The sequence below is a fragment of the Drosophila guanche genome, unplaced genomic scaffold (genome assembly GCF_900245975.1).
Source record: "Drosophila guanche unplaced genomic scaffold, DGUA_6, whole genome shotgun sequence".
Lineage (NCBI taxonomy): Eukaryota > Metazoa > Arthropoda > Insecta > Diptera > Drosophilidae > Drosophila > Drosophila guanche.
In genome coordinates, this window is record NW_022995751.1 from 461,055 (window position 1) to 482,519 (window position 21,465).

The 21,465-nt window shown below is 47.4% G+C and overlaps 4 protein-coding genes across 7 annotated transcripts in view; 1 reads left to right on the top strand and 3 right to left on the bottom strand.

The window, feature by feature from the left end:
- Positions 1-1,017: 1,017 nt before the first annotated feature.
- Positions 1,018-4,385, bottom strand: LOC117586946 (brachyurin). 2 transcript variants are annotated; one of them, XM_034277315.1, is made up of 5 exons: positions 3,279-3,538; positions 2,954-3,216; positions 2,586-2,887; positions 1,704-1,981; positions 1,018-1,636 (listed from the first exon to the last, which is right to left on the bottom strand). In XM_034277315.1, the coding sequence occupies exons 1-5, from the start codon at positions 3,521-3,523 to the stop codon at positions 1,075-1,077; spliced, it is 1,650 nt and encodes a 549-aa protein (XP_034133206.1). In that variant the 5' UTR covers positions 3,524-3,538; the 3' UTR covers positions 1,018-1,074. The 2 variants fall into 2 exon arrangements, with proteins under 2 accessions (XP_034133206.1, XP_034133207.1); XM_034277316.1 differs by lacking the exons at positions 1,018-1,636; positions 1,704-1,981 and adding an exon at positions 4,176-4,385 and having other exon boundaries at positions 2,457-2,887; positions 3,279-3,835.
- Positions 4,386-4,511: 126 nt separating this feature from the next.
- Positions 4,512-5,375, top strand: LOC117586962 (serine protease 3). The gene has a single exon (XM_034277334.1). The coding sequence runs from the start codon at positions 4,544-4,546 to the stop codon at positions 5,351-5,353; it is 810 nt and encodes a 269-aa protein (XP_034133225.1). The 5' UTR covers positions 4,512-4,543; the 3' UTR covers positions 5,354-5,375.
- Positions 5,376-6,328: 953 nt separating this feature from the next.
- On the bottom strand, positions 6,329-12,714 carry LOC117586940 (cyclin-T). The gene is made up of 4 exons (XM_034277307.1): positions 11,417-12,714; positions 11,279-11,324; positions 9,972-10,594; positions 6,329-9,905 (listed from the first exon to the last, which is right to left on the bottom strand). Exons 1-4 carry the CDS (start codon positions 12,000-12,002, stop codon positions 7,753-7,755), a joined length of 3,408 nt encoding a protein of 1,135 aa, XP_034133198.1. The 5' UTR covers positions 12,003-12,714; the 3' UTR covers positions 6,329-7,752.
- Positions 12,715-15,482: 2,768 nt separating this feature from the next.
- Positions 15,483-21,465, bottom strand: part of LOC117586943 (ecdysone-induced protein 74EF) — a 37,306-nt gene continuing 31,323 nt past the window's right edge. For 2 of the 3 annotated variants that reach the window (XM_034277310.1, XM_034277309.1), the window contains 3 exons: positions 19,061-19,495; positions 18,639-18,893; positions 15,483-17,481 (listed from right to left, as the gene is read on the bottom strand). In XM_034277310.1, coding sequence (XP_034133201.1) covers positions 16,592-17,481; positions 18,639-18,893; positions 19,061-19,495 — 1,580 coding nt within the window. In that variant the 3' untranslated portion in view covers positions 15,483-16,591. The remainder of the gene's footprint in view (positions 17,482-18,638; positions 18,894-19,060; positions 19,496-21,465) is intronic. The other variant, XM_034277311.1, reaches the window with a different exon arrangement.

Genomic DNA, 21,465 nt, shown 5'->3' on the forward strand with positions numbered 1-21,465 from the left:
CTAGAAGCTCCATCATATTTCGGTGCGGAACAAGGAGAAGCTCTAGCTGCAACAGCGGGTGGAGCACGTACTTGTGCCCTTCAAGGAGTCCATTGAGGAGCACAGTGCCAAGGATAATGTCTTGCTGCAGGCGCCTTCACTTGATTTATAATACCTTTAATGTCCTTAATAAACTATTAAAAAATGAAAAATATGTATTTTTAATATCGCATCCTTGCTCCTTGATCCTTGATAAGGACCCCATCAAATCAGGGAAATTTTTCCGATCATAAGAAGCCATTTCCGATCACAGGAAGCCATTTCCGAACCCATTGTGATTTTGGAGCACCACTGTGCAAATCGCAATTTCATAGCAGCCAGCTGTTGACACAGTGAAAAAACATGGAAACCAGTTACCTTCTGCTGACTTCTGTTCGCCTAGTACTTAGGCTGGAAATTTTCCATTTTTCGGCCATTTTAATGAAGTGGCCGTCGTGATAGTGGGGGCGCCACTGTACAATGTTGTGGTTGTTGTACAACAATAGCAAAAACCACTTTTGTTGTACAACAACATAAATTGACAACAACAACAGGACATATTTGTTTTGTTGTTTTCTCCTTTATTTGTGGGCCGACCAGGACGTGCCACGCATCCTCGTGATCGGGACAATCGGCTGTGTCCTGTGGGATAAGGACATGTCTCCAGATCGGGACAATGTCCTGGATCCTTTGCAATCACTTCGCAACGGAAATTCCTGAATTTTCGTGAAATTTTGAAAAAATATTGTAGCCTACTTCAAGGTTTAATTTTTTTGTCTTACTAATTTTCACAGTGGCGCCCTGCGATCACGCCGGTCACTTCAGGAACTAAAATATCGTAGTTCGAGAATTTTCCACTCATGGCTTTGGCGAAACTGTGCCCAAAGCTATGCTGTTTTCTGTCGGATCAGGACATGCCACGCCTTATCGCGATCGGAACAATTCCCAGGATCGTTTTCAATCCTTTCGGATGCAAGGACATAAAGGATAATGCACGTCTTTTTTCAAAATCTATTCTTTATTACTCCGAACAAAAGGAGAAGAAACATCAGCAAATTAACGAGAGATGCCGGTGTGCTCATGGATCCAGCCCAAGTAGCTGGTGACGCGAGTGAAGACAGCGGGGTACTCCTTCTCGCAGCCAGCGGCAGAGCCGAAGGAGGTCAGACCAACCTGGACCTTGCTGTGCTCCAGGACCAGAGGGCCACCGGAGTCTCCGTTGCAGGTGGACACGCCAGCGGGGGTGGAGACGCAGATGTTAGAGTCGCGGATGGTGCTGTAGTAGGTGCGCTTGCACTGGCTGTTGGAGATGACCTTCATGTGGGCGTACTGGAGGTGGGCGGCGACGGCGCTGGAGTCGTCGGAGGTGCGGCCCCAGCCGGAGGCGATGACCTCATCACCATCGTAGGAGGAGTAGTGGGACTCTTCACGGGGCAGCTCAACGGCACGGATGGCGCCGCTGTACTCGACGCGGGGAATGCGGATCAGAGAGATGTCGTTCCTCAGGGTGCGGCTGTTCCAGTCGGCGTGGATGATGATGTCGTCCTTGGTGACGTGGTGCTTGACCTTGGGGCTGGAGCGCACAGTGCTACCCAGATAGACCTCAACGGAATCAACGCTGCAGGGAAGTCAAAGTATAACTTTAGTTACTTTTGTTTGCTGTAATCTCTGGATGAATTGCTTACCCATCAGTGCAGTGAGCGGCAGTCAGGACCCACTCGTTTCCGATGAGGGAGCCACCGCACCAGGCCGAAGAGGAGCCGATTTTCAGGGATAGTCCAACCTGGTAGGGGAACTGGTCGGTGCGGGCATCCTCGCCGTGGGTGATGCGTCCGTCGGGTCCGGTCTGGACACCGCGCAGAGCCGATGCCGAGGCGTAGGCCAAAGCCAAAGCGAATACAACGAGCACTTTCATGATTGGGCTACCTATGAAAAGTATACGTGATCTGGGCTCGTCCCACTGCTTTTATAGGCGCCCGTCCATCCAATCGAACCTCATGACGTGACGCACTATCTGATCTGTGGTCTTTCCGATTCGGCCACCTGCTCAAGTGGCTGTGGCCCGCTCCTTGTGTAACGGCCCTATCGGCATGCGCCACATCCAGATCTGTTCGCGCTTCTTGAAACTGCTGAGAGATACGGAGAAAATGAATTGGCAGTTCTCCTCGCCAAAAGATAGCCTAACGAGAGATCAAATCAGCGACTAATGGAAATTTTCAAAGAAAAAGGGACACAATAAATGAACTTTGAGCTTTTAGATAATATAAAATATAACAGAGAAAAGAGTTTTATTCGTCCAATATCCTTTGCATCCGCCATTCAGAGGTACACTCCGCGTGCCTATATTCCAGCTAATTCTTTATCAATAGGAAAGTTCGGCTGTTGGGTTATCTGTTTGGTTATTTCTCAAGTGCACCTGCCGCCGTCCACACTCCTCACGCCCCCTTTCCACAAACAACAAGCACTGAGGCACTTTTGAAATGCTCAACATTTGATTTAATTTATTTACAGTGCCCAGCACTGTTTCATCAGCCAACCAGCCAACGCGGGCCACTCTACGCGTAGACAACTCCACTCACCTCCGCTATCCAATCCAAGTAGGCTGTGACGCGGGTGAAGACCGAGGGATAGCCCTTGGTGCAGCCCGTCTTCTTGCCATAGGAAGTGACACCGATCAGGATATCGGCATGCTGCAAGGTGTCATGATAGATCAGAGGACCTCCAGAGTCTCCGGTGCAGGTCGATCGGCCGCCGGTTGTATCCATGCAGATGTTGGTCGGTTTGATGTTGGCAAAGGAGTACCGGCAATCCTCATTCGACTCCACAAACTGCACGACATAACGCAGATGATCGGAAATGAAAGTGGATTCTGGAAAAAGAATACAGGGATGCAGTGGAGATCTAAAGTCTGATGTACATGAGATAACAGACATACCATCATTCATGCGACCCCATCCAGAGGTTGTGGCAGGGACGTAGTCGTAGCTGACATGTCTTGAGGCCATTCCCGGCAGTCTGATGACTTGTATGGCGCTGCTAAAGACAGCAGCCTCGGGTAAGCGAAGCAGGGCAATGTCGTTATCCAGAGTTTGGCTGTTCCAGTCAGGATGAAGGTACACCACGGGACTGTTCGTACGCATTAGCTGTTTGGGAGACAGTCGCTGCACTCCGCCCAAGTAGAACGTGATGGAGATGGCTCTGTAGGGGCATAATTGTCAGCTTAATCCTTTCGAACAATTTTCTGGGGCTCCTCCACTTACTCCTCCACGCAGTGCGCAGCCGTCAGGAGATATTGATTCGATATCAAGCTACCTCCGCACCAACTAAACAAGTCATTGGCCTCCCCTATTGATAGACCCACTTGATAGGGAAACTGATGCTCGCGGGCCTCCTCTCCGCCACTGATGCGCCCCATCAGTGCGCCACGAGCCAGATCCAGGCAGAGGAGACCTCTCACCTGGAGAACGACGAATAGGAGACCAACGAGAGCCGAACTTATTTGCATCTTGAGTATATTCCACTCTTTCTGCCACTGACGAAACGTACCCACCTGGATGTGGATTTATGGCCTCTTTAGTGGATTAATCTGCCCTGATTGGCCGTTTATAGTCGCCCGAATGGGCCATAATGCTCGATTACGGATTATCATTTGCAAGCCATCTGAACGCCACTTGATTGCTGAACTCATTGAAGTACATGTGTTTTGCTTTAGCATTTGCTCGGAATTTCCGATAGCAATGGGGGTTCAGTGTGTGTTGCCAGTGTGATAACCTCCTTAGGTGTGTGCAGAATTTGCGTATCCTCCTCACATACATAGCTGAAACAATAGTAGTTTAAAAATTTCTTAATTATAGTTGTACCCATCTCTACCATTAGTCAAAAATATTTGATGTTTCTGGGAAACATTTCATCAATGAAATCTTTGTCACAGAATTCTGTTTTATACATGGATTTAAAGGTGTGCAGGTGTATGCCACTGTCGGAACATCTTTTGATAACATATTCATTCAATTGTTGACGTATTACTGTTCCACAAGCGTAATACTATCACATAAAGTACTAAACTAAACGCCTCTACTTTTACGATCTTATCTGCCTGATACAAAATGTGAGCAGAAACAAAGTTTATCGCATGCGATATTTTGAGAGCCACTTACCTATCCAACTGATAGAAAAAGTTAGATGGTTGGAGTCGGTCTTCAGGGTTCTCAATTCCCTACTGAAAGGGGGAATCTTCATTCTCTTTTATCACGTGCAGTCTGTATTTCAATTAGCATTTCTTTACAATTGTTCATGGGGAATCGAGTGTAAATCCCACACAAATTAGGGAGCAGCCTTCAAGTAGATTGTTTTCAGCTCGTATCTCTGGGAATAATCACTAGCAGGTGGTTCTACGCCGCCAACTATCTGTGGTGCTCAATGGTCAAGGGCTTCTCGATCGTCGATAAGGCCAAATGGCTACACTGCTCCTATATAACTGTTGGACAATCGTCTTCATCAGTCATTTGACAACCAATTAAGTAAGATGAAAATACTATCGACTATTCTGCTGACTGTCGCGTTGGCTGGCTCCTGCGCAGCTGTGCCGCTTCTGGCTGATCTGGAGTCACGCATCACCAATGGGGACCTGGCCGTGGTGGGACAGTTTCCCTACCAGGCGGGTCTGAACATCTCCTATGGCAACACGAGCACTTGGTGCGGCGGCACTCTGATCTCCCATCGCTGGATTGTGACGGCTGCCCACTGCACGGACGGGGCAGAGTCGGCCATCGTCTACCTGGGTGCCATCAACATTCAGGACGAAAACGAACCCGGACAGAGGCGGTTCCACGTGGACAAGTCTCGGATTATTGTGCACAAAAACTGGACAGCGAGCACGGTGGCCAACGACATTTCACTGATCCGGCTGCCAGTCTTAGTCCGGTTCACCGAGAGCATTCGGTCCGCCATCCTGCCGAGGCGTGTCAACGGGTCCTATCCCACCTACGAGTACCAGAGTGCCTACGCCTCGGGCTGGGGACGCGACAGCGACAGCTCAGAGGTGGTGTCTCCGGCGCTGCGTTACGTGAAGATGCCCGTCCTGCCGCATGTCCTGTGCAAGATGTACTGGAGCGGGGCAGTATCGGAGAACATGATCTGCATGAGCACTACCAACGGCAAGTCCACCTGCCATGGTGACTCCGGCGGTCCTCTGGTCGTTATGGAGGGCAACAAACCCACACTGATTGGGTCCACGTCCTTCGGTACCAACATGGGCTGCGAGGTGGGCTTCCCGGCGGTCTTTACGCGCATCACCAGCTATCTCGAATGGATCAGGGCTCATGTGAGAGTCTGAATAAAAGCGCATTGTACATTTATTTGTATTTAATTTTTTTCCTGATTTTTTTTGTTTATTTTTTCTCATTTTTATTGGTTTTTTGTTTTGGATTTTTGCCTGGTTATCCGAGCACCTCGTGGAGCGGGCAGGTGTCGAGTGGATTCATTTTCGAACACACCGACCGATCGACCGCACACACTTCGTACTACGCATTCGTGATCCCAATGAAACCCGGCACTGGCCCGTTCCTCGAGGAGCGGCTTTTCCATTTCTTTCTTTCTATGTATATACAAAAACTTAAAGTAGGGTAGGGGAAGGGTAGAGGAGCTGGGTATGGGTAGGGTCAGGGCTTAGGGCTTAGGGGATTGTTTCAAGAATAAGTATGTAAAAAGAAAAAACTAAATCTTAGCTGCAAATTACACATCGTACGATTCTCCCGAATCGATCGAAGGGTTAAGAAACACGAACGGATGTCTCCTCAATTATAACTTAAATTATATGTTTTGTATCGTGTGTGTGTGTGTGTTTGTGTTTGTGTGTTTAGGGGGGAGTATGTATCTGTGTTTGTGTGTGTATGTGTGGTTTAGTGGATAGTTTAGGGCTACATATATGTGTATATACTATATGCATATACTATGTATGACTGCAGATTAATGCAGTAGTAGAGAAATTGAACACGAATACGAATAATGGTGAAAAAACATTCGCTTAACTCTTTTGCTTAGTGTCGAAAATTACATAAAAATTCAATTTCATTTGATTTCACTTACTCCTGACTAATTGCCGCCTCGAAGATGCATTCATTTACTTTCCGCTTAGGTTTCTATAAGTTTCGAACTTTTCTTCTTTTTTGTTTTTTTCACATCATTTTTTGTAACGTTTTTCTTTTTTATGTTTTCTTGCACAACGATTTTGTTTTTATACATAATTTTGTTTTTTTTTTGGGAATATTTTTGTTGTTTTTGTTTTGTATAATTTGTTTTTGTTAAGGGATTTTTGTTGTTGTTTTTGTTTCCACGTAATGCTAGCTTTAAAAATAAATTAAAAAAACAAATGAAAGCTACGTCAACGTTTCGGGCGACCTTTTAAACATATTATCCACCGCCGAAACGATCAAATTGGTATTGGTATTGGTTAAGCTTAATTCTATTCATTGAAAAGCACTGAAAGACAATGCTGTCAGTATTGCTATTGGGGGTTTTGGGGCGTACATATATGGAAAACAAAGTTGGAATTCGGAATTGGTCGGGGCTGGCTGGGTATAGAAAAACTTTGCTAACTAAACAATAACCTCTCTGCATTTGAATTCACTTGCATCATCATCCACTTTTACGCGTAGCAATTATGATTTAATTCAATAATTTATTATGTAGTTTGGCGTCTTCAATTTTGAATCAAAGCGCTGGCTTTATCTTTTCACTTAACTTCACTTCTCTGCTCTATTCTCTCCTCCTCCTTCTGCTAGTATTTCTACTCTGTTCGGTGTGGATTATTCTGAATCTCCAAAAGTCCTCCTGCAGCGGCCTGTAATTAGTTGGGGGGCCGTACTATATATTGTATATTTGCTAAGCGGAAGTCGGTCCTATATATATATCTTTTGAGTGTCTCTCTCTCGTTTTGTGTATTCAATTGTGTGTGTGGTGTGGTGTGGTGTGGCTATGTACATCAGATAGGGTGTGTTTTCTGTGGTATTGATTTGCTAACTTAAATGCTAGACGGCCGTGTTGTGGTTGCAACTAATGGAGAAACCCTCGCTAGGGAAGGTACTTCTCTATATGTACGATGGGTGTCTATTTCTGTTTACGTCTGTCTATGTTTTTTTTCCTCTTAATATTTATCCAATTCTTGGATTTCTAAGTCCGATTCCGATGTCAACAACTCGTTTACAACTACTTTATGTGTGGTGTGTGTGTGTGGGTGTTTTCTGTGTGCGTGTGGGTGTGTAACTGTATGTAATGTAGTATAATTATAAATTAATTAATGCTGTACAAAAGTTTTCGCTCATTGAGTTTTGAGTTATAGATTAATATTCTCCAACTGGAGAATCGGTCAGAATCAGATCAGCCGTTTTGCGTCTCTTCGAATTGCATCTCCGATTTCGTCTTCTTCATCTTCGTTTTCGACTTGATTCGAATTCGATCTTCGGGGTTTGTGAATTTTGTGGTTTAATGATTTTGTTTTTCACGTTTTGCTTAACTAAAATGAATCAATAATAACTTAGGCCACTAATGCATCTGAATCTGCATCTCACCAACAATTCTAACGACTAAATCTACCATCAGCTTACGGGGTCTCTATACAATTATCAAAAGTGCGACTTATGGATAAACTGGGAGCTCCTCGTGTCTCCTCTCCTCTTTTTCCTCATCCTCATCCTGTGGCAGTTCCTGCCTCTTCTCATCCTCTATCTCCTGATGCTACTTCTTGCCGTAGACTGGCAGCGCGGGCGGTGGCAGGCCGATTGGGAGTACAGCATTCGTGGACGTCATCAGCATGGAGGATGTGGTGGTGGTCATCGGCATGCTCGAGGCCAGGCTCATCGCCGTGGAGATGTTGGGTGCGGCGCCTGCACCGCTGAGAGGCGCAAATACGCCGCCACCAACGCCAACGCCACCACCCATGCCTGCACCGACAGCTCCATTGTATTTCGAATAATCCTGACCCTGACCCTTGTTCTTTTTGCTCTCCTTGTCCCGGTCGCGTTCGCTGTGCTTCTTCTTGTTGCTGCCGCTGCTACTGCTGCCGCCCGAGGAGCCCGTGCTATAGCCGCTGGCAAATGGAGGCAATCCAGGAGCAAGTGCCGCTGTCATTAAATTCAAACTCGCCGCGGATGAAGCTGATGTCGTGGCCACCGCTTGCGGCAGGCCATAGCCTGGGGCCACCGCCAATCCGGCAGCCGCAGAGTAGTTGCTCGGCTCCACTTTGTTCTTGCTAATCTTAAGCTTAAGAGGAGCCGCTGTGCCGCCGTTGGGATTCGTCGGAGCGCTGGTCTTGATCACCATTTTGAGGGAGTCGTTGGCCAGCGAGCTGTCCTTGCCACTGCGATCCTTCTGCTTGTCCTTCTTGTGCTTCTTGCGCTCCTCCTTATCCGACTTGTCCTTGGACTTGTCCTTCTCCTTATGTTTATGCTTGTCCTTCTTCTTTTTCTTCTCCGACTTGCTGCTGCTGTCATCCTTGAAGTCGCCGCCGCCCAGTTTAGTGAGCGCGTCCACCTCCATCGGGGTAGTGGGGATTATGAGTTTGGACACGGCACTCAAGCTGCCCACCAGCGGCTCCTTTTTAATGGTCGCCGGCGATGGCATGGGCTCTAGCAGTTCCGCTGGCGGCTTCAGTCCTGGCATGGTGAGGGCATCCGGCTTCAGCAGCGACACATTCGACGGACAGAGACTCTCCTTGAGCAGGCTGCGCACCAGATCCGGAGTGGTCTCGATGCCATTTGACATGTTCAGGGGCGTGTGTTTCTCCTCGTAGCTGGGATATGCGGGCAGGCTGCTGCTGTTGTCCAGCTTGCGGAGCTTCTCGCGCGGCAGACTGCTGCCGTCCAGGTCGTCCAGCTTGTTCAGTCCGTACTGACTGCCTGAGATTTCGTTGGCCCGTTTCAGATTGCCGACATCGCGAATCTCATTGGGATTGGCCAGCAGTTCCCCTCCGTGCGGCAGCTGCGGCTTCTTGTGGGGCGGCATCATGGCGACATTCTTGGACGACGCATTGGGTAACCCGCTGCTGGACATGGGCATCACGGGACGATGTTTGTCCTTCTTGGTGGGCGTGAGGCGATCCTTCTTGGGGCTGTCCTTGTCGCGCGGATGATTGTTTAGCTTGAAGTCGTGGCCGTGTGGAGCCGGAGGCGGCAGGAGGCCATTGAAGGGCTGGCTTTGTGGGTCCTTCTTGATATCGCTCCATTCGGGACTGAACAGGGAATTGTTCTTGGCCTGCGACGAGGCCTGGGGAGGCGCTTCCAAGGAAAGCTGCTGCTGCTGTTGCTGTGGCTGCTGCATGTGACTGTAGCCCTGGCTCTGGGGATAGGGCAGCTGCTGCTCGAATGGCGGCATGCCGTGGACGGTGGAGCCGGATTTGCTGCTTCGATGGCTGCTACCATAGCCAGCTGGGGGCTGGGGCTGTGCCCCGTTGTTGCCGCCCGGATAGCCACCGCCTCCGCTTCCGCGTGACATCAAGGGATTGGGGGGGGCACTGTTACTATAGGATGGCGGCCCATTCGGGTACATCTTGCTGCTTTGCGACTTGTCCTTTGAGGAAAGGCCCGCTGCAGATGAGTTGGAGGCAGATGGATGCGTTGGCGGAGGCTGCTGCGACTGGGGCTTCGCACTCGAAGTCATTTTGTGTGCACCATGTGGAGGAATACCCACACCGACCGGCGGCATACCGCGCGACTTGTGATAGTCCACGGGCATGGGCGGACGGCCGGGTTGCTGCTGCTGGCTGGACGACGAGCTGGAGCTATTCCTTTGGCTGCCACTACTCCCGCTTGCCGTGGCGCCCAGGCTGCCACTGCTTCGTTGGTGGCCGGAGGGCAAGCGGTTGTTGTAGCCCTGCTGCTTCGACTTGTGATCTATAAGTAGAAATCGAGTTGAGTTCTTCGCTCTCCTGGGAGATGCACTGTCAGTTGTCTACTCACCTGGATGACCATCGGGTGGCAGGCCACCCGCGTAATTTGGCAACTTGTTGTGGCTAGCGGACGACGATGATGATGATGAGGAGGAGCTGAGAGGGACATTGCTTGCGGAAGATGAACGCTGATGGCTGCCATCTGGTCGCCTCTGCTGCGGCACCATTGCTGGCGGCGGCAAAAGCGTCGACTGCTCCCGCTCTCTTTCCCGTTCCCGTTCGCGCTCTCTTTCCCGATCTCGGTCCCGATCGCGACTTTCGTTGCCATTCATGGCCAGCTCTGGCGGCGGCTCAATGTTCGAATGATAGCCCTTCATCATCTCGCTCATCTTCCAGTCTTCCTTGGGCTTGTTGTCCTTCGATGCCGTCCGATTGCTGGCTCCCTGGGCGATCGCCTTGATCGAGTTCAGCTTGGACTTGAGGCGGGCGGGGCTCTTCTCATAGATGGCAATAAACTCTTCAGTCAGCTGCTTGAGCAGGTCCAGCGACACGCTCTTGTCCACATAGTAGAACCAGTGCTTGCCCTCGGTCGACTGCGGGATCTCCCATCGCGACCATTTGCAGGCCAAGTAAATGCAGAAACATGCCACCACAGTGGGTCGATATTGCAGGCACATCGAGGTCAGGTGCAGGCTGTTTCCAGGATGGTATTTTAGTGAAATTAAGTGGCAAATCGAAGGCTGTGTATGTATGTTTTCATGTGTTTGTGTGTCTGCGCGCAGGTGGGTATCACATTTGAGCCATCTACTCCCGTATCCCCCCACAGTTTAAACAAATAACTAAAAGTCTAGTAGTATTCTTCGTATTTCCGCAGGGTGTCCCCTTTCTTTATTTTGTATTTTTCTTTCAGTTCCAGTTACATTTTAGTTGCAGGAAAAAACCCAAGGTAAATCGATGGATGGTCGGTCCAATAATTTAGCTAAGAAATCCGACAAATTACCTCGGCATAACATAAAATGTCATAAAATGGTTCTGTTTCTGGTCAAAATGTGTTAACAAGATGTGTGTAAATTCGTGGGATTTTAGCGGATTAGTCGGACCCGAGACAACAACTGTCCCTGGAGTGGCAAATAAATGTCATTTATGTTCAACTAGGGTCGGGTCCGTACTTTGTTCCTTTTGTTTTGACTATTACCTAAGCAGGTAGCCGAATCATGGCTTGACTCTGCTCCCACTCGTTGCAAGAATGGACACGACTATAGCACACCACCACCACACACGCACACACACGAACATTCGCATATACATTTTTACTGTTGAGGATTGTGGGGACAGAGATTGGATCAAGGATTGGGTCACCAGAGTGTTGAGCCATACCTGTTTGAGGCCAGAAAGTAGGAGGTCTGCGCCAGATCCTTGCACGCTAAAATATATCACAGTAATCAATTCACAAATCGCTCTATTTGCACATCATTTGGGATTTTGGGATATATTTTACAGCAGATTGGTGCCTACCTTTGACCAGCTGGCACGTGCGCACTACATGCGTGTGCGGGTGATCGATGGCCACATCAAAGCCGAGCGTCTGCAGCAGCACGTTCTCGTTGAAGACGAGCTCCTGGGCGAGATCGGCATAGTTTTGCTCGGTGGTCGGTGGCAGGCACTTGTTGGCGGCTCGTATCACATGCTCCAGTTTGCGGGGCTGCTCCTCAACCTTGGCTGCCAGAAATAGGCTCGCCGATGCCATGGAGTTGCGATGGAAGTGGGTGAATGAATGGAACGCATAGAATCGATGCATATACACGATGGCCGTATTGATGCACAGCTGGGACACCTGCAGCCGCTGTCCCATCTCCTGTATCAGGTAGGCGGTCATCTGCCTGTACTGGAGCTCGTCGTCGCCTTTGATGCCACATCGACGACTGGGCGAGTTGGTCAACTGCTCATTGCTGAAGTACCAGATCTTGTCCTTCTCGAATGGCAGATTGTTGTTACTGCTGCCGCTGTTACTGCTGCTGGCTCCGGGCGTTGCACTGGCTGAGCCGGATGATCCTGCACTCGCCGAGCTGCCCGGGGGCATTGGCGTGGCCATGAGACTCATTGCCGCCGCCGCCGCTGCCGTTGCTGATTGCTTTGCCCCTTCCTTTGTTTAGTTTCACATGCAAGCCTCTTTATTGCGCGCTCCCGCAGTTGGATCGCACAGATTCTGCTTGCTCCCGGATTTCTCCTCTGATTACTCTTCCTCTTTCTCTCTTTCTCTCTCTCTCTCACTCACTCTTGCTATGCTGACTCAAGCGCTGGCTGCCGTCGTAGGAACTGTACGAAGAAGCAGAGCGCTCTTTCTTTGTCGGCTGTGTGGTACGAGGCGAGTGCGTTAGTGTTGGTGCTGGTGGTGATGGCGTGGGTGGCGGGGAGGCGGAATAGGGAACGGGGAGCACTCGCTGCGGCTGCCACAGCACATTGGCTATGTGAGACGCGGAATGCACATTCGATTCGACTGCGATTAGCTGTTGCGGCTACAGTTTTTTACACTTTTCCGCCGCGCTGCTCTTGTCTGCTGTTGTGTGCGTGTGCGTGTCCGCGCGCGTGTGTGTGGTGTGGTTTTCTGGAAATTGCGACTGCGGGACACTACCGCGACAGCGACGTGTTATGCAACTTTCGTTTCAATTCATAGTTATTTGTATTGCAATTTCCGTCGCGTTGGCCACAAACACCATCACGATTTCTTTACTGCACTTTATTTATTCTACGACGCATCACAAAAATGTGATCACAATGACAAAATTTGCAGAAAAAATGTATTCACACACGCACACAAACGTAGAACCCAGTGTGGCAGCACTGCAAAAATATACTGTAATATACCAAACAAATGATGAAATATACCTATGTGTCAAATGTCACGAGTGAGTGATCGAACTTAGCCCACTATGCCCCCTCTATTTATACAGTCGAGCAAGTTGGGCTAAGCGGAGGAAAATAATACTGTTTTACTGTACTCTACCTGCACAACAGGAACTACCACGATATATTTCACCTGAACTTCGTTGAATCTTCGACAATTTGGTCCCAAACGTGCTCGGCAACTATCGATACATACATGTGTGCCAAATACCAAAGATATCGGTACTTTTCTGCGATAAGTGAAATTTCGATATTCTTTAAATATGGCATACTCTACATGTCAATTTACATACTTTTTGTGAAATTGAAATTCAAACCAACCCGTTGAGTACTTATTAAAGTTGTGGGCAATTAATTTGGCTGGCATAGGGCCATTTATCATCAGTTTGAAGAATAACGTATTATTACGTTAAATATTATGGCCTGCTAATCCAAATCAAAAACATACACTTTTCGTTTTATTGTTATTTATAAAACAGATAATATATATATATTTTTTTGTATGGTTTGTAGATTAAAATATACAAAATTTAGCTAAAAATCTTAAAATTCTTATGTCGTAACAGTAAATAATTATGCTAGCTTGCGTTTTTGGATCTTCTTTCGTTTATCCTTATAAAATTAAGACTAAACCTTCATTGCCTCTCCCACTATCTTCTAAAATTCACCTACATACCATATTACGGATCCCAACGTTCGTTCTCTTATAAGAAATACATAAATACACACATACTTGTGTGTATATTATATGTTTTGGCTGGCTTTAGCTGATTTCTCTTTGCAGACATTTCAAAAAGTGTCTGTTAAATGTACAATGCATAAACCAAAAGTCAAATAAACGTGTAAAACACTTAAGTTTAGGTTGGTTATCTACAACATAACCTAATTGCGACTAACTTTAAACCATTCAACATATTTTCCTAATCCCGTGCCAATCCGTGTGCCTTCAGACAACACAAATTCCGTTCAGTTGTCTCCAAATTATCCTCCGCTCGGCTTTAAAACTAGATATTTGCATTTGTTTGTTCGGGTTTTCGCCTTAGTCTAGTTAAGAAATCGCGCTCAAGGGCTGCGCTTTTCGTTATGAATTAATTTAGTTGGTCTTATCCAGCATTCGGGGTTATCCAATTCAACAAATAATTGGTATATGTATATACTTTACGTTAATATTCGAGTGGAAACATGAGGTCCAGAAGTTGTTTAAATATATTTACAATTATCGTGCTAGGCATGTGTACTTGTAGAAATATTCCCGGGTTTCTGTTGAAAATCTTGAGGAATGGTTTCATGTTTAATGAGGAAGTCCTATCTTGGAGTGGGTTTAAAGCTGCGTCCTTCAGGGGAGTGAGTGGCTCAGATTCGTGTTTACTGATTTCGTTGTACTTGAGTCGATAATCTTTGAATTTATATTGTTCTATTCGATTCTGTGTCGGTGTGTGCTTAACATTTACATATTTATGTACGTCGCATCCTTATAACATGGGAATATTTATCCGCTAACAACTAACTAATAACTGATGTACTGTTCGCATGGCTAATGGTAGATGCGATGACTTAATCTAGTAAATAGACATAGACATGTTTAATTATAAATCCATGATCTGTGGGGAAACCTCATAAACTGAGACCTCGTGAAGTGGTGTCGTTTCGTGTGTCCATCGTACACCAATCAGATTTTATCTAAAATATGCGATCTGCTCAATAGAATCGTTCGTAAATATCGCTTAACCTATATAGACTTTGAATATATTTTATAACTTATGTAACTTTATGCACTTTTGTCATGGGAGGTATATCTAGATTCCAAATTTGTAGCGGGTTCCATATATTTGTATCATATCGTTTGCTTACTGTTCTACTCTCTTCGCTCCTTTATCTTTTTCTGGGGTGTTTTATCTCGTTTCTCGTTTCTCGTTTCTCGTTTGGGTGTCAAACGTAGGGTGTAAATAAAACGCATGCAGAAATTGAAATAATAATTTTATTTAAAAATAAAAAAATAATCATAAAAAATGTTTACAATGAACAGAGTTGAACTCAAGACTCACTTTGTTTATTTGCATCATCCAAGCATTCAATCATCAATCATCAATCATCAATTAACCAATCAATCATCATAAACAAAATGAAAGATATATTGTAAAATTTCTCATCTTCACTCCACGTACACATACTCGTTAGCATAATAATAATAATAATAATAGATAAAGGTACTTAGAGAACGCAACTAGTATATAGAGATGTAGATTAAAGAACTAGGAGTTGGTCTCCATTCTCTCCCTCTTATTAATGTTTGCATTTTTGAAAGAGATTGCTCGTTTGGGCAGTGTTTGAAATTGTTGTAAAAGGGTGTTGCAGTGTGTTGCATTGAGGATTGCTGTTGCAGTTGCTGTTGCATTTACAGTGGTTGAAACTTTTAGGCAAAATCTTGATTCTGTTTGTCTCGGTTTTTGTGGCAGTGTGACGTTTACAAGAATACAGAAGTTAAGTTTAACTTTTACGTTTAGTTTTACGCTTTATAAATATATTAAACTTCAGATCGAAAGAGTTTTTGTTGAGTTTGGTTTTGCTGTTCTAGGACTGCTTAAACGATGATTGCTCACAGAGTGCGGGTTCCATGGGCTCCAGGGAGCCCCTGAAATGTTAGCTACCTGTTAGCTTTGCCGTGCTCTTGCTTTTCATATTTTTGTTTGCTGTGAGTTTTTTGTGTACAATTATACGAAACTTATGAAATAATAATTACAAGAAAGTATAGACCACCAGTTTGTGCAGACGGGGCAGGGTTTGTTTACTGTAGCTCCAGTTAGGAAGTAGGAAGTGTGGCGTGGTAGGATTTTAAATGGTGGGTAAGCAGGGGGTAAGGAGAAAAACTTAAATAAATAACCTAAATATACATACGCGTAGAAATAGCTATAACTATGAAATAATAAATTTCTTTCCTTCTTCTTTTTATAAAATAAGCAACAAAAACAATTAGCCGAAGGACAGGCACAGAGCACAGAGGACACAGATATGTACATCCCATATCCCGATCAGTGCCTGTCCTGTCCTCGGGCAGCGGGGGCTGGGGGGGGCAGTTGAAAGTTGATATTAGGCTAGGGGCAGATACAATACATAAAATATACTCATATACAGAGCCATATAGATGGATAGAGATAGAGAATTTCTTGCAGCTATGCGTCCACGTACCCATATACACCACTCGTACTCGTATCGATCGTATATCAGTAAGAGTCGGTCCATTCCATCCGCAATAATAATAATCATAATATTAATAATAGTGATAATAATAGAATAACCAATAATAACAATATTCATTAATTAATCGTACAGTTAGAACTACAGTTAAAGTTAAAGTTACAAGTACAACACTAACGCCAATGAATAGATCATTATTTATGTATGTTTGAATGCAGGTCCTATGTATAGGGTCTCTGTGTGTCTGTTTCTGGGTGCTTGGGTCTGTGTCTGTGGACCAGGGCTACAGGGTGTACATCTATAATTCTGGGGTATATTTTTGGGACTATCATCTATGTAATTTATACTCTTCCACGAAGAAACTCAACACATACAATATACAAGGAAATCCATCACTTCCCTCCTTCGCGTAGCCCCGATCCGATCCGATCCCAATCGGATCGATCCCAATGCTACTATTGCCGCTAGCCGGTTATTACGGTTATTACGTTCCCCAGAACATATTGCCATCGATCTGAAAGTGATCCGATCTGAACCGATCTCGGATTACATCTATTTACAGCCGCCTCTCCTCTCCTCACCTCTCCTCTCTCACACGCCATTGCAGTCGATCTCGACTATATCCTTGGGCACATCGACAAACTGGTAGACCAGCCGCTGGCCATCCACCTTCGCCAGGATGCCGCGCTGGTAGTAGTAGCGCAGGGCACGGCCCATCGTCTCGTAGTTCATGTCCGGCTTGTTCTTGTGCATGCCCCAGAGGCGGGAGACCGCCTTCGAGTCGACCAGCTTGAAGACACCCTTCTCCCGGTTCGTCCACTTGATGAAGCGCGGACAGTACTCGCGATCCTGGAGCAGCTTCAGCAGGAACTCCCACAGGTAGGTGGTGGAGCCCTCCCGGCTGCGCCGCTTCACGCCCATCTCCAGCTTCGGCTTGCGCGGCTTCTTCGCCTTCCGCTGCTGGAAGCCGCCCAGCTCCAGCATGTAGGAGAGATCATAGCTGACGCTCGACGTCGCCGGTTGGATGACGCTCTGTGAGGCGGCCGCGGCCGCCGCCGCTGCACTTGCGCTGAGCATGGCGGCCGCTGCCACCGCGCTGCTGCTGCTGCTCACAACGGAGGCCGCCGCTGCATTGGCGATGCTGGAATGCGTGTGCTGCTGCTGCGCTTGGTGTGGATGTGGATGCGAGGGAGGCGCCAGCTGCGAGTGCGGATGCTGCTGCTGCTGCTGCTGCGCGTACGCTTGTTGCTGCTGCTGCTGCTGCTGCTGCTGGGATTGATGCTGCTGCGTTTGCTGCTGCTGCTGCTGCTGCTGGTGCAGGGAATGATAGCCGTTGACGCCAGAGCTGCGCTGCTGCTGCGTCGGTGCGTTGAAGTAGGACGTTGTCAGGTAGCTGGGGGTCTGGGGAGCTCCGGGCGCTCCTGGATTGCCGACGCCACCGCCGCTACCGCCTCCACTGCTGCCATAATAGTTGTCGGGCACTGCAAAGGGTAAACAGAGATCGAAAAAATGTTAGTTGCAGTTTAAATTTCTCTTCATTTAAAAGGCTAATCTGTCCCACTGTGCACAGGTATCATTTGGTTTGCTTTTTACTAAGTTTAGTGTTTTTTTTGTTACATCCGGCGTTGTTGCCGCAGTGCCTCTCGCTCTCGCATGCGACGTTAACGTTGCCCAATTCCCCCCATCAGTTGTCGGGATCGGTCGCAGGGGGGTCGCACTGGGTGTTGAATAAAAACAAAAGTGAGCAACAGCAGCACGACGCTCTCTCTCTCTCTCTCTCCCTCTCTCTGTATCGTTGCTGCTCTCCCCAACACACACACCGACACGTACGTCAGAGAGCAACGCACGCTTTCGTGTGTGTCTTCGTTCGTTTCGTTTCGTTTCGTTTCTGCCGCCAAGAGAGTGGAGACGGTGCATTTGCGGCGCTCTCTGAGAGCCAAAGAGAGCCCCCCATTATTGCCACATTTTCGCTGTCTGCTGCCTGCTGCCTGCTGCTGGTGGTGCCTCTGCTGCCTCTGCTGCCTCTGTCTCTGCTGTTGCTTTGGCTGTCGTTGCCGTTGCCGTTGTCGTTGTCGTTGTGACCTTCACAATTTGCGCAAAGGCAATGTGTCGATGACCACAGATTTGTATACAGCAAAGCACACAAACACACACAAGCAAAGAGAGAGAGAGAGAGAGAGAGCATAAAAGCAGCGAGTGCAACACATTCTCATTGCAATTGATTGCTCTCTGCGTACATGTTTGCCTGTGTGTAAGTAAGTTGTTTGCTCTCGCCCCCTGCTTGACATTTTTCGAACAAAATAAAAGAGCTTAGCGTTGGCACCCATTCCATGACGGTAGGAAGGTGGATTAGCAGGGAATTATCCGTGCCATGCCACAGAGATTCACAGAGAGAGGCTTCGATGTTTAATTGAGCGGCGAGGATCTAATCTACAAGTCACAGATATCTCTCAATCATCTATCATGAACCATGGATAGATAGTACGTCTGTCGAGGTAGTCATTCCATAGTTCCCCAATTTGGGCTATATTTCGTGCACAGTTTCCATTAACTGCAAATGTCCTTCTATCATCATGAACTGTGTGAACCTTTGTCCCTGCAACCTGACCACGGTGTGCCACATTGTAGTACTACTCACCCCCAACACTGCGATTCCATATGTTCCTCAGCGAATTCGCCGCATTGTTCTGGTATAAATTCGGATGCAGAAAGGTGCCCGTGTGGAGGTGTGCCGCTGCCGCTGCGGCTGCTGCTGCTGCGGCCGCTGCCGATGCTGACGTGGCAGTGGGCATGCCCAGGCGCGCCTTCAGCTCGTCGGCGCAGGGCTGGCCGCCGGAACTAGAGCTGTCCACATCGGACACGCCGCTATCCGCGGGACTGGGCGGAAATGAACCTGCATAATTCGGCACAGACGAGGACGAGGACGAGGACGATGACAAAGAAGAAGTAGAAGAAAAAGGCAATTAGCAATCGATATAGAGGTATGTGTATGAGGCTCGGATCGAGTCGATTCGAGGGCGTGTGCAGTGAGTGGTTCACCTTGCTGCCTCTTCCACTCACCTGTTGTGGCCGTCGTGTAGTTCCTGTGATGTGGATTGTGGATGGCGCCGCCGCTGAGCAGATTGTGCAGCAGGGGCCGGTGCGGTATGGCCAGTGGTTGTTGCTGCTGCTGGTGTGCACTGTTGTTGTTGTTGTTGTTGTTGTTGTTGTTCCCGTTATTGCCACCACCATTGGTGCCACCGCCCGTTGCACCACCATGTAAGCTATGCTGCTGCTGCTGGAGCGGCGTGAGCAACGGGTTCTGCTCCGTCTTAATGTGCAGCAGAGTGGTGGCTCCAGCAAAGGAGCTTCCGTTGTGCTGCTGCTGCTGCTGCTGGTGTTGCTGCTGCTGCTGCAGGATCTGTTGCTGCTGTTGCTGGTGTTGTTGCTGCTGCTGCTGTTGTTGCTGTTGTGGTGCTGGACTCGTCGATTGTTTGACAATAGGAATTTCGGTATCTGCAAGAGAAAAGGGAATAAAATGTTCTTGAAAAAGGGTTTCGATTGGTTTCTATTTCTTAAATGTTATCTAGTAGATGATGTAGGGAGAGTTGCTTTAAAATACTTTAATTCGATTCTTCCAGCAGTCTGATAGCTCTGCATTTAAAATCGTATCAGATTGTTCCAGAACTACCCTTTAGAGTGTTTCCATTTACAAATCTCTTGAACTTGAATGTCATTAGCACCTCTTAACTAGATTTCTTAATCACTCTTTTAGCCCTGGAGTGCAGCATTCACCGTTGCCGCTCAATCAATGGACTGCCTAACCTCACCCGCGCTCGCATAAATCTTCACACTGCACTCTCCCTGCCCAACATCACCACCCAGCCCTCTCTTCACTGCTGTCAAAATGTCTGTTTTCAAGGGGCTAATAATACGCAAAAATTCGCATCATAATTTCATAGAAATGTCATGTTGGATGAAATATTGCTGGCAGGAGGAGGGGGCTGGTAAAATGAAAGATGAAAAAGCAACAAAGAGTGGAATGGAAAATGAAATAAAATGAAGTAGAGTGGAATAGCAACAGCACCAACAAATAGCAACAAATGACAAACGGCAAACAACAATTGAAATGCCCCAATTTGTGGAGCCATGAACTCGCAGCAACAACCGTTAAAAGCTGCAGAAAATTAAGAGGAAGACCGCAGGGACAGAGGCAGAGACAGAGGCAGAGACAGAGGCAGAGGCAAAAGAAAAGCAAGAAAAAATTGTCTTCTCACTTTCCTTTGCAATGCAATTTCTCTAGCTCACTCGCACTCGCACGGGCACTGCCACTGTCTCTCTCTCTCCATCTCTCTCTCCCTCTGTCTTATTGTAATTGTTGTTGCTAAAAAGTAAAAGTGCATTTTCACTTATTTCATGCAGCAGCAGCAGAAGCAGCAGCCGCAGCAACAAAAAAAAGCGAAAAAATTGCATTGAATGTCAAGCTGTTCACACACTGCGACAGCGACGGCAACGGCAACGGCAACGGCAGAGCGCGGCCCATTCCATCACTGCTGTCTCGCTCTGGCAAATGCAAAGTGCAGGCGGGCCGCAGCGAGCGAGCGTCAAAGCTGGCAGCGCAATGAAGCTTGCAAGCAGCACACACTCGCGCATACACTCACTCGCACACACACACACAGAGGCACACAATTGGCAGCAAGAGAGGAAGAGAAATCAGGTCAAGGCTTGTCGGCTCTGCTGTTGCTGTTAGTGGTGGTGGAGGAGGAGGAGCAGAAGAGGGAGAAGAAGGGAGGGAAGCGACGACGAGTTTACAATTTATGCTTTGCTTGCTGCATTATTGCATGTTGTACGTCTCTCTCTCTCTCTCTCTCTCTCTCTCTTTGAGTGTGTCTGTGTTTGTGTGCCTTTTACAGCTTTTTAAATACTGACGACCGACATCGTCTCGTTTTGATGCCTGCCCGCCCGCACCGCGCCGTAGCGCTCCGCTTATTCCGTTCATTCCGTTGTGGGTGAATGAGAAGCATGTAAAAACATGAACAAAAAAACAAAATAAACTCAAAAGCCGCAGCACAGAAATATTAATAAGTAAAATAAAATATGGCACAAAAGCGTATTTACCCACAAAAAAAAGCGTAGGGAAGGAGAGGCATAGAAGGTGCACCCCGCGGAAATCGCGCGGCAACAAAACAGCTGTGCGCCTGCCTGCAATTCCCAGCCCAGCCCACACACAAACACAAACACAACCACACACACACCACCCCCTTCTGTTGCAGACCCAAAATCTACAGTTCTCTCGACGCTTTTTAACGGAAATTATAAATACGAGTACATATAATTTTTGCCGAGTTTTTACATTCTGTTTGTCCCGGCGAGTTGAGCATTTCCTTTCTGTTTTCCTGCTCTCTCTATTTACTCAAGTTTTAATCGCTTGTCGAAGTCGAGAGGCTGTCGGAAATGCCCGTCACTTGCCGCCATATTTTACGTAT

Bases quoted from the DNA above. Each gene is read 5' to 3' on its own strand.
- LOC117586946 (XM_034277315.1), bottom strand. From the start codon at position 3,523: ATGCAAATAAGTTCGGCTCTCGTTGGTCTCCTATTCGTCGTTCTCCAG. The intron at 3,217-3,278 runs GTAAGTGGAGGA...ATGCCCCTACAG, and splicing joins GCTGCGCACTGCGTGGAGGA to AGCCATCTCCATCACGTTCT. The intron at 1,637-1,703 runs GTAAGCAATTCA...ACTTCCCTGCAG, and splicing joins GCCGCTCACTGCACTGATGG to CGTTGATTCCGTTGAGGTCT.
- LOC117586962 (XM_034277334.1), top strand. From the start codon at position 4,544: ATGAAAATACTATCGACTATTCTGCTGACTGTCGCGTTGGCTGGCTCC.
- LOC117586940 (XM_034277307.1), bottom strand. From the start codon at position 12,002: ATGAGTCTCATGGCCACGCCAATGCCCCCGGGCAGCTCGGCGAGTGCA. The intron at 10,595-11,278 runs GTATGGCTCAAC...TCCTGGAAACAG, and splicing joins TACTTTCTGGCCTCAAACAG to CCTGCACCTGACCTCGATGT. The intron at 9,906-9,971 runs GTGAGTAGACAA...TTCTACTTATAG, and splicing joins GCCACCCGATGGTCATCCAG to ATCACAAGTCGAAGCAGCAG.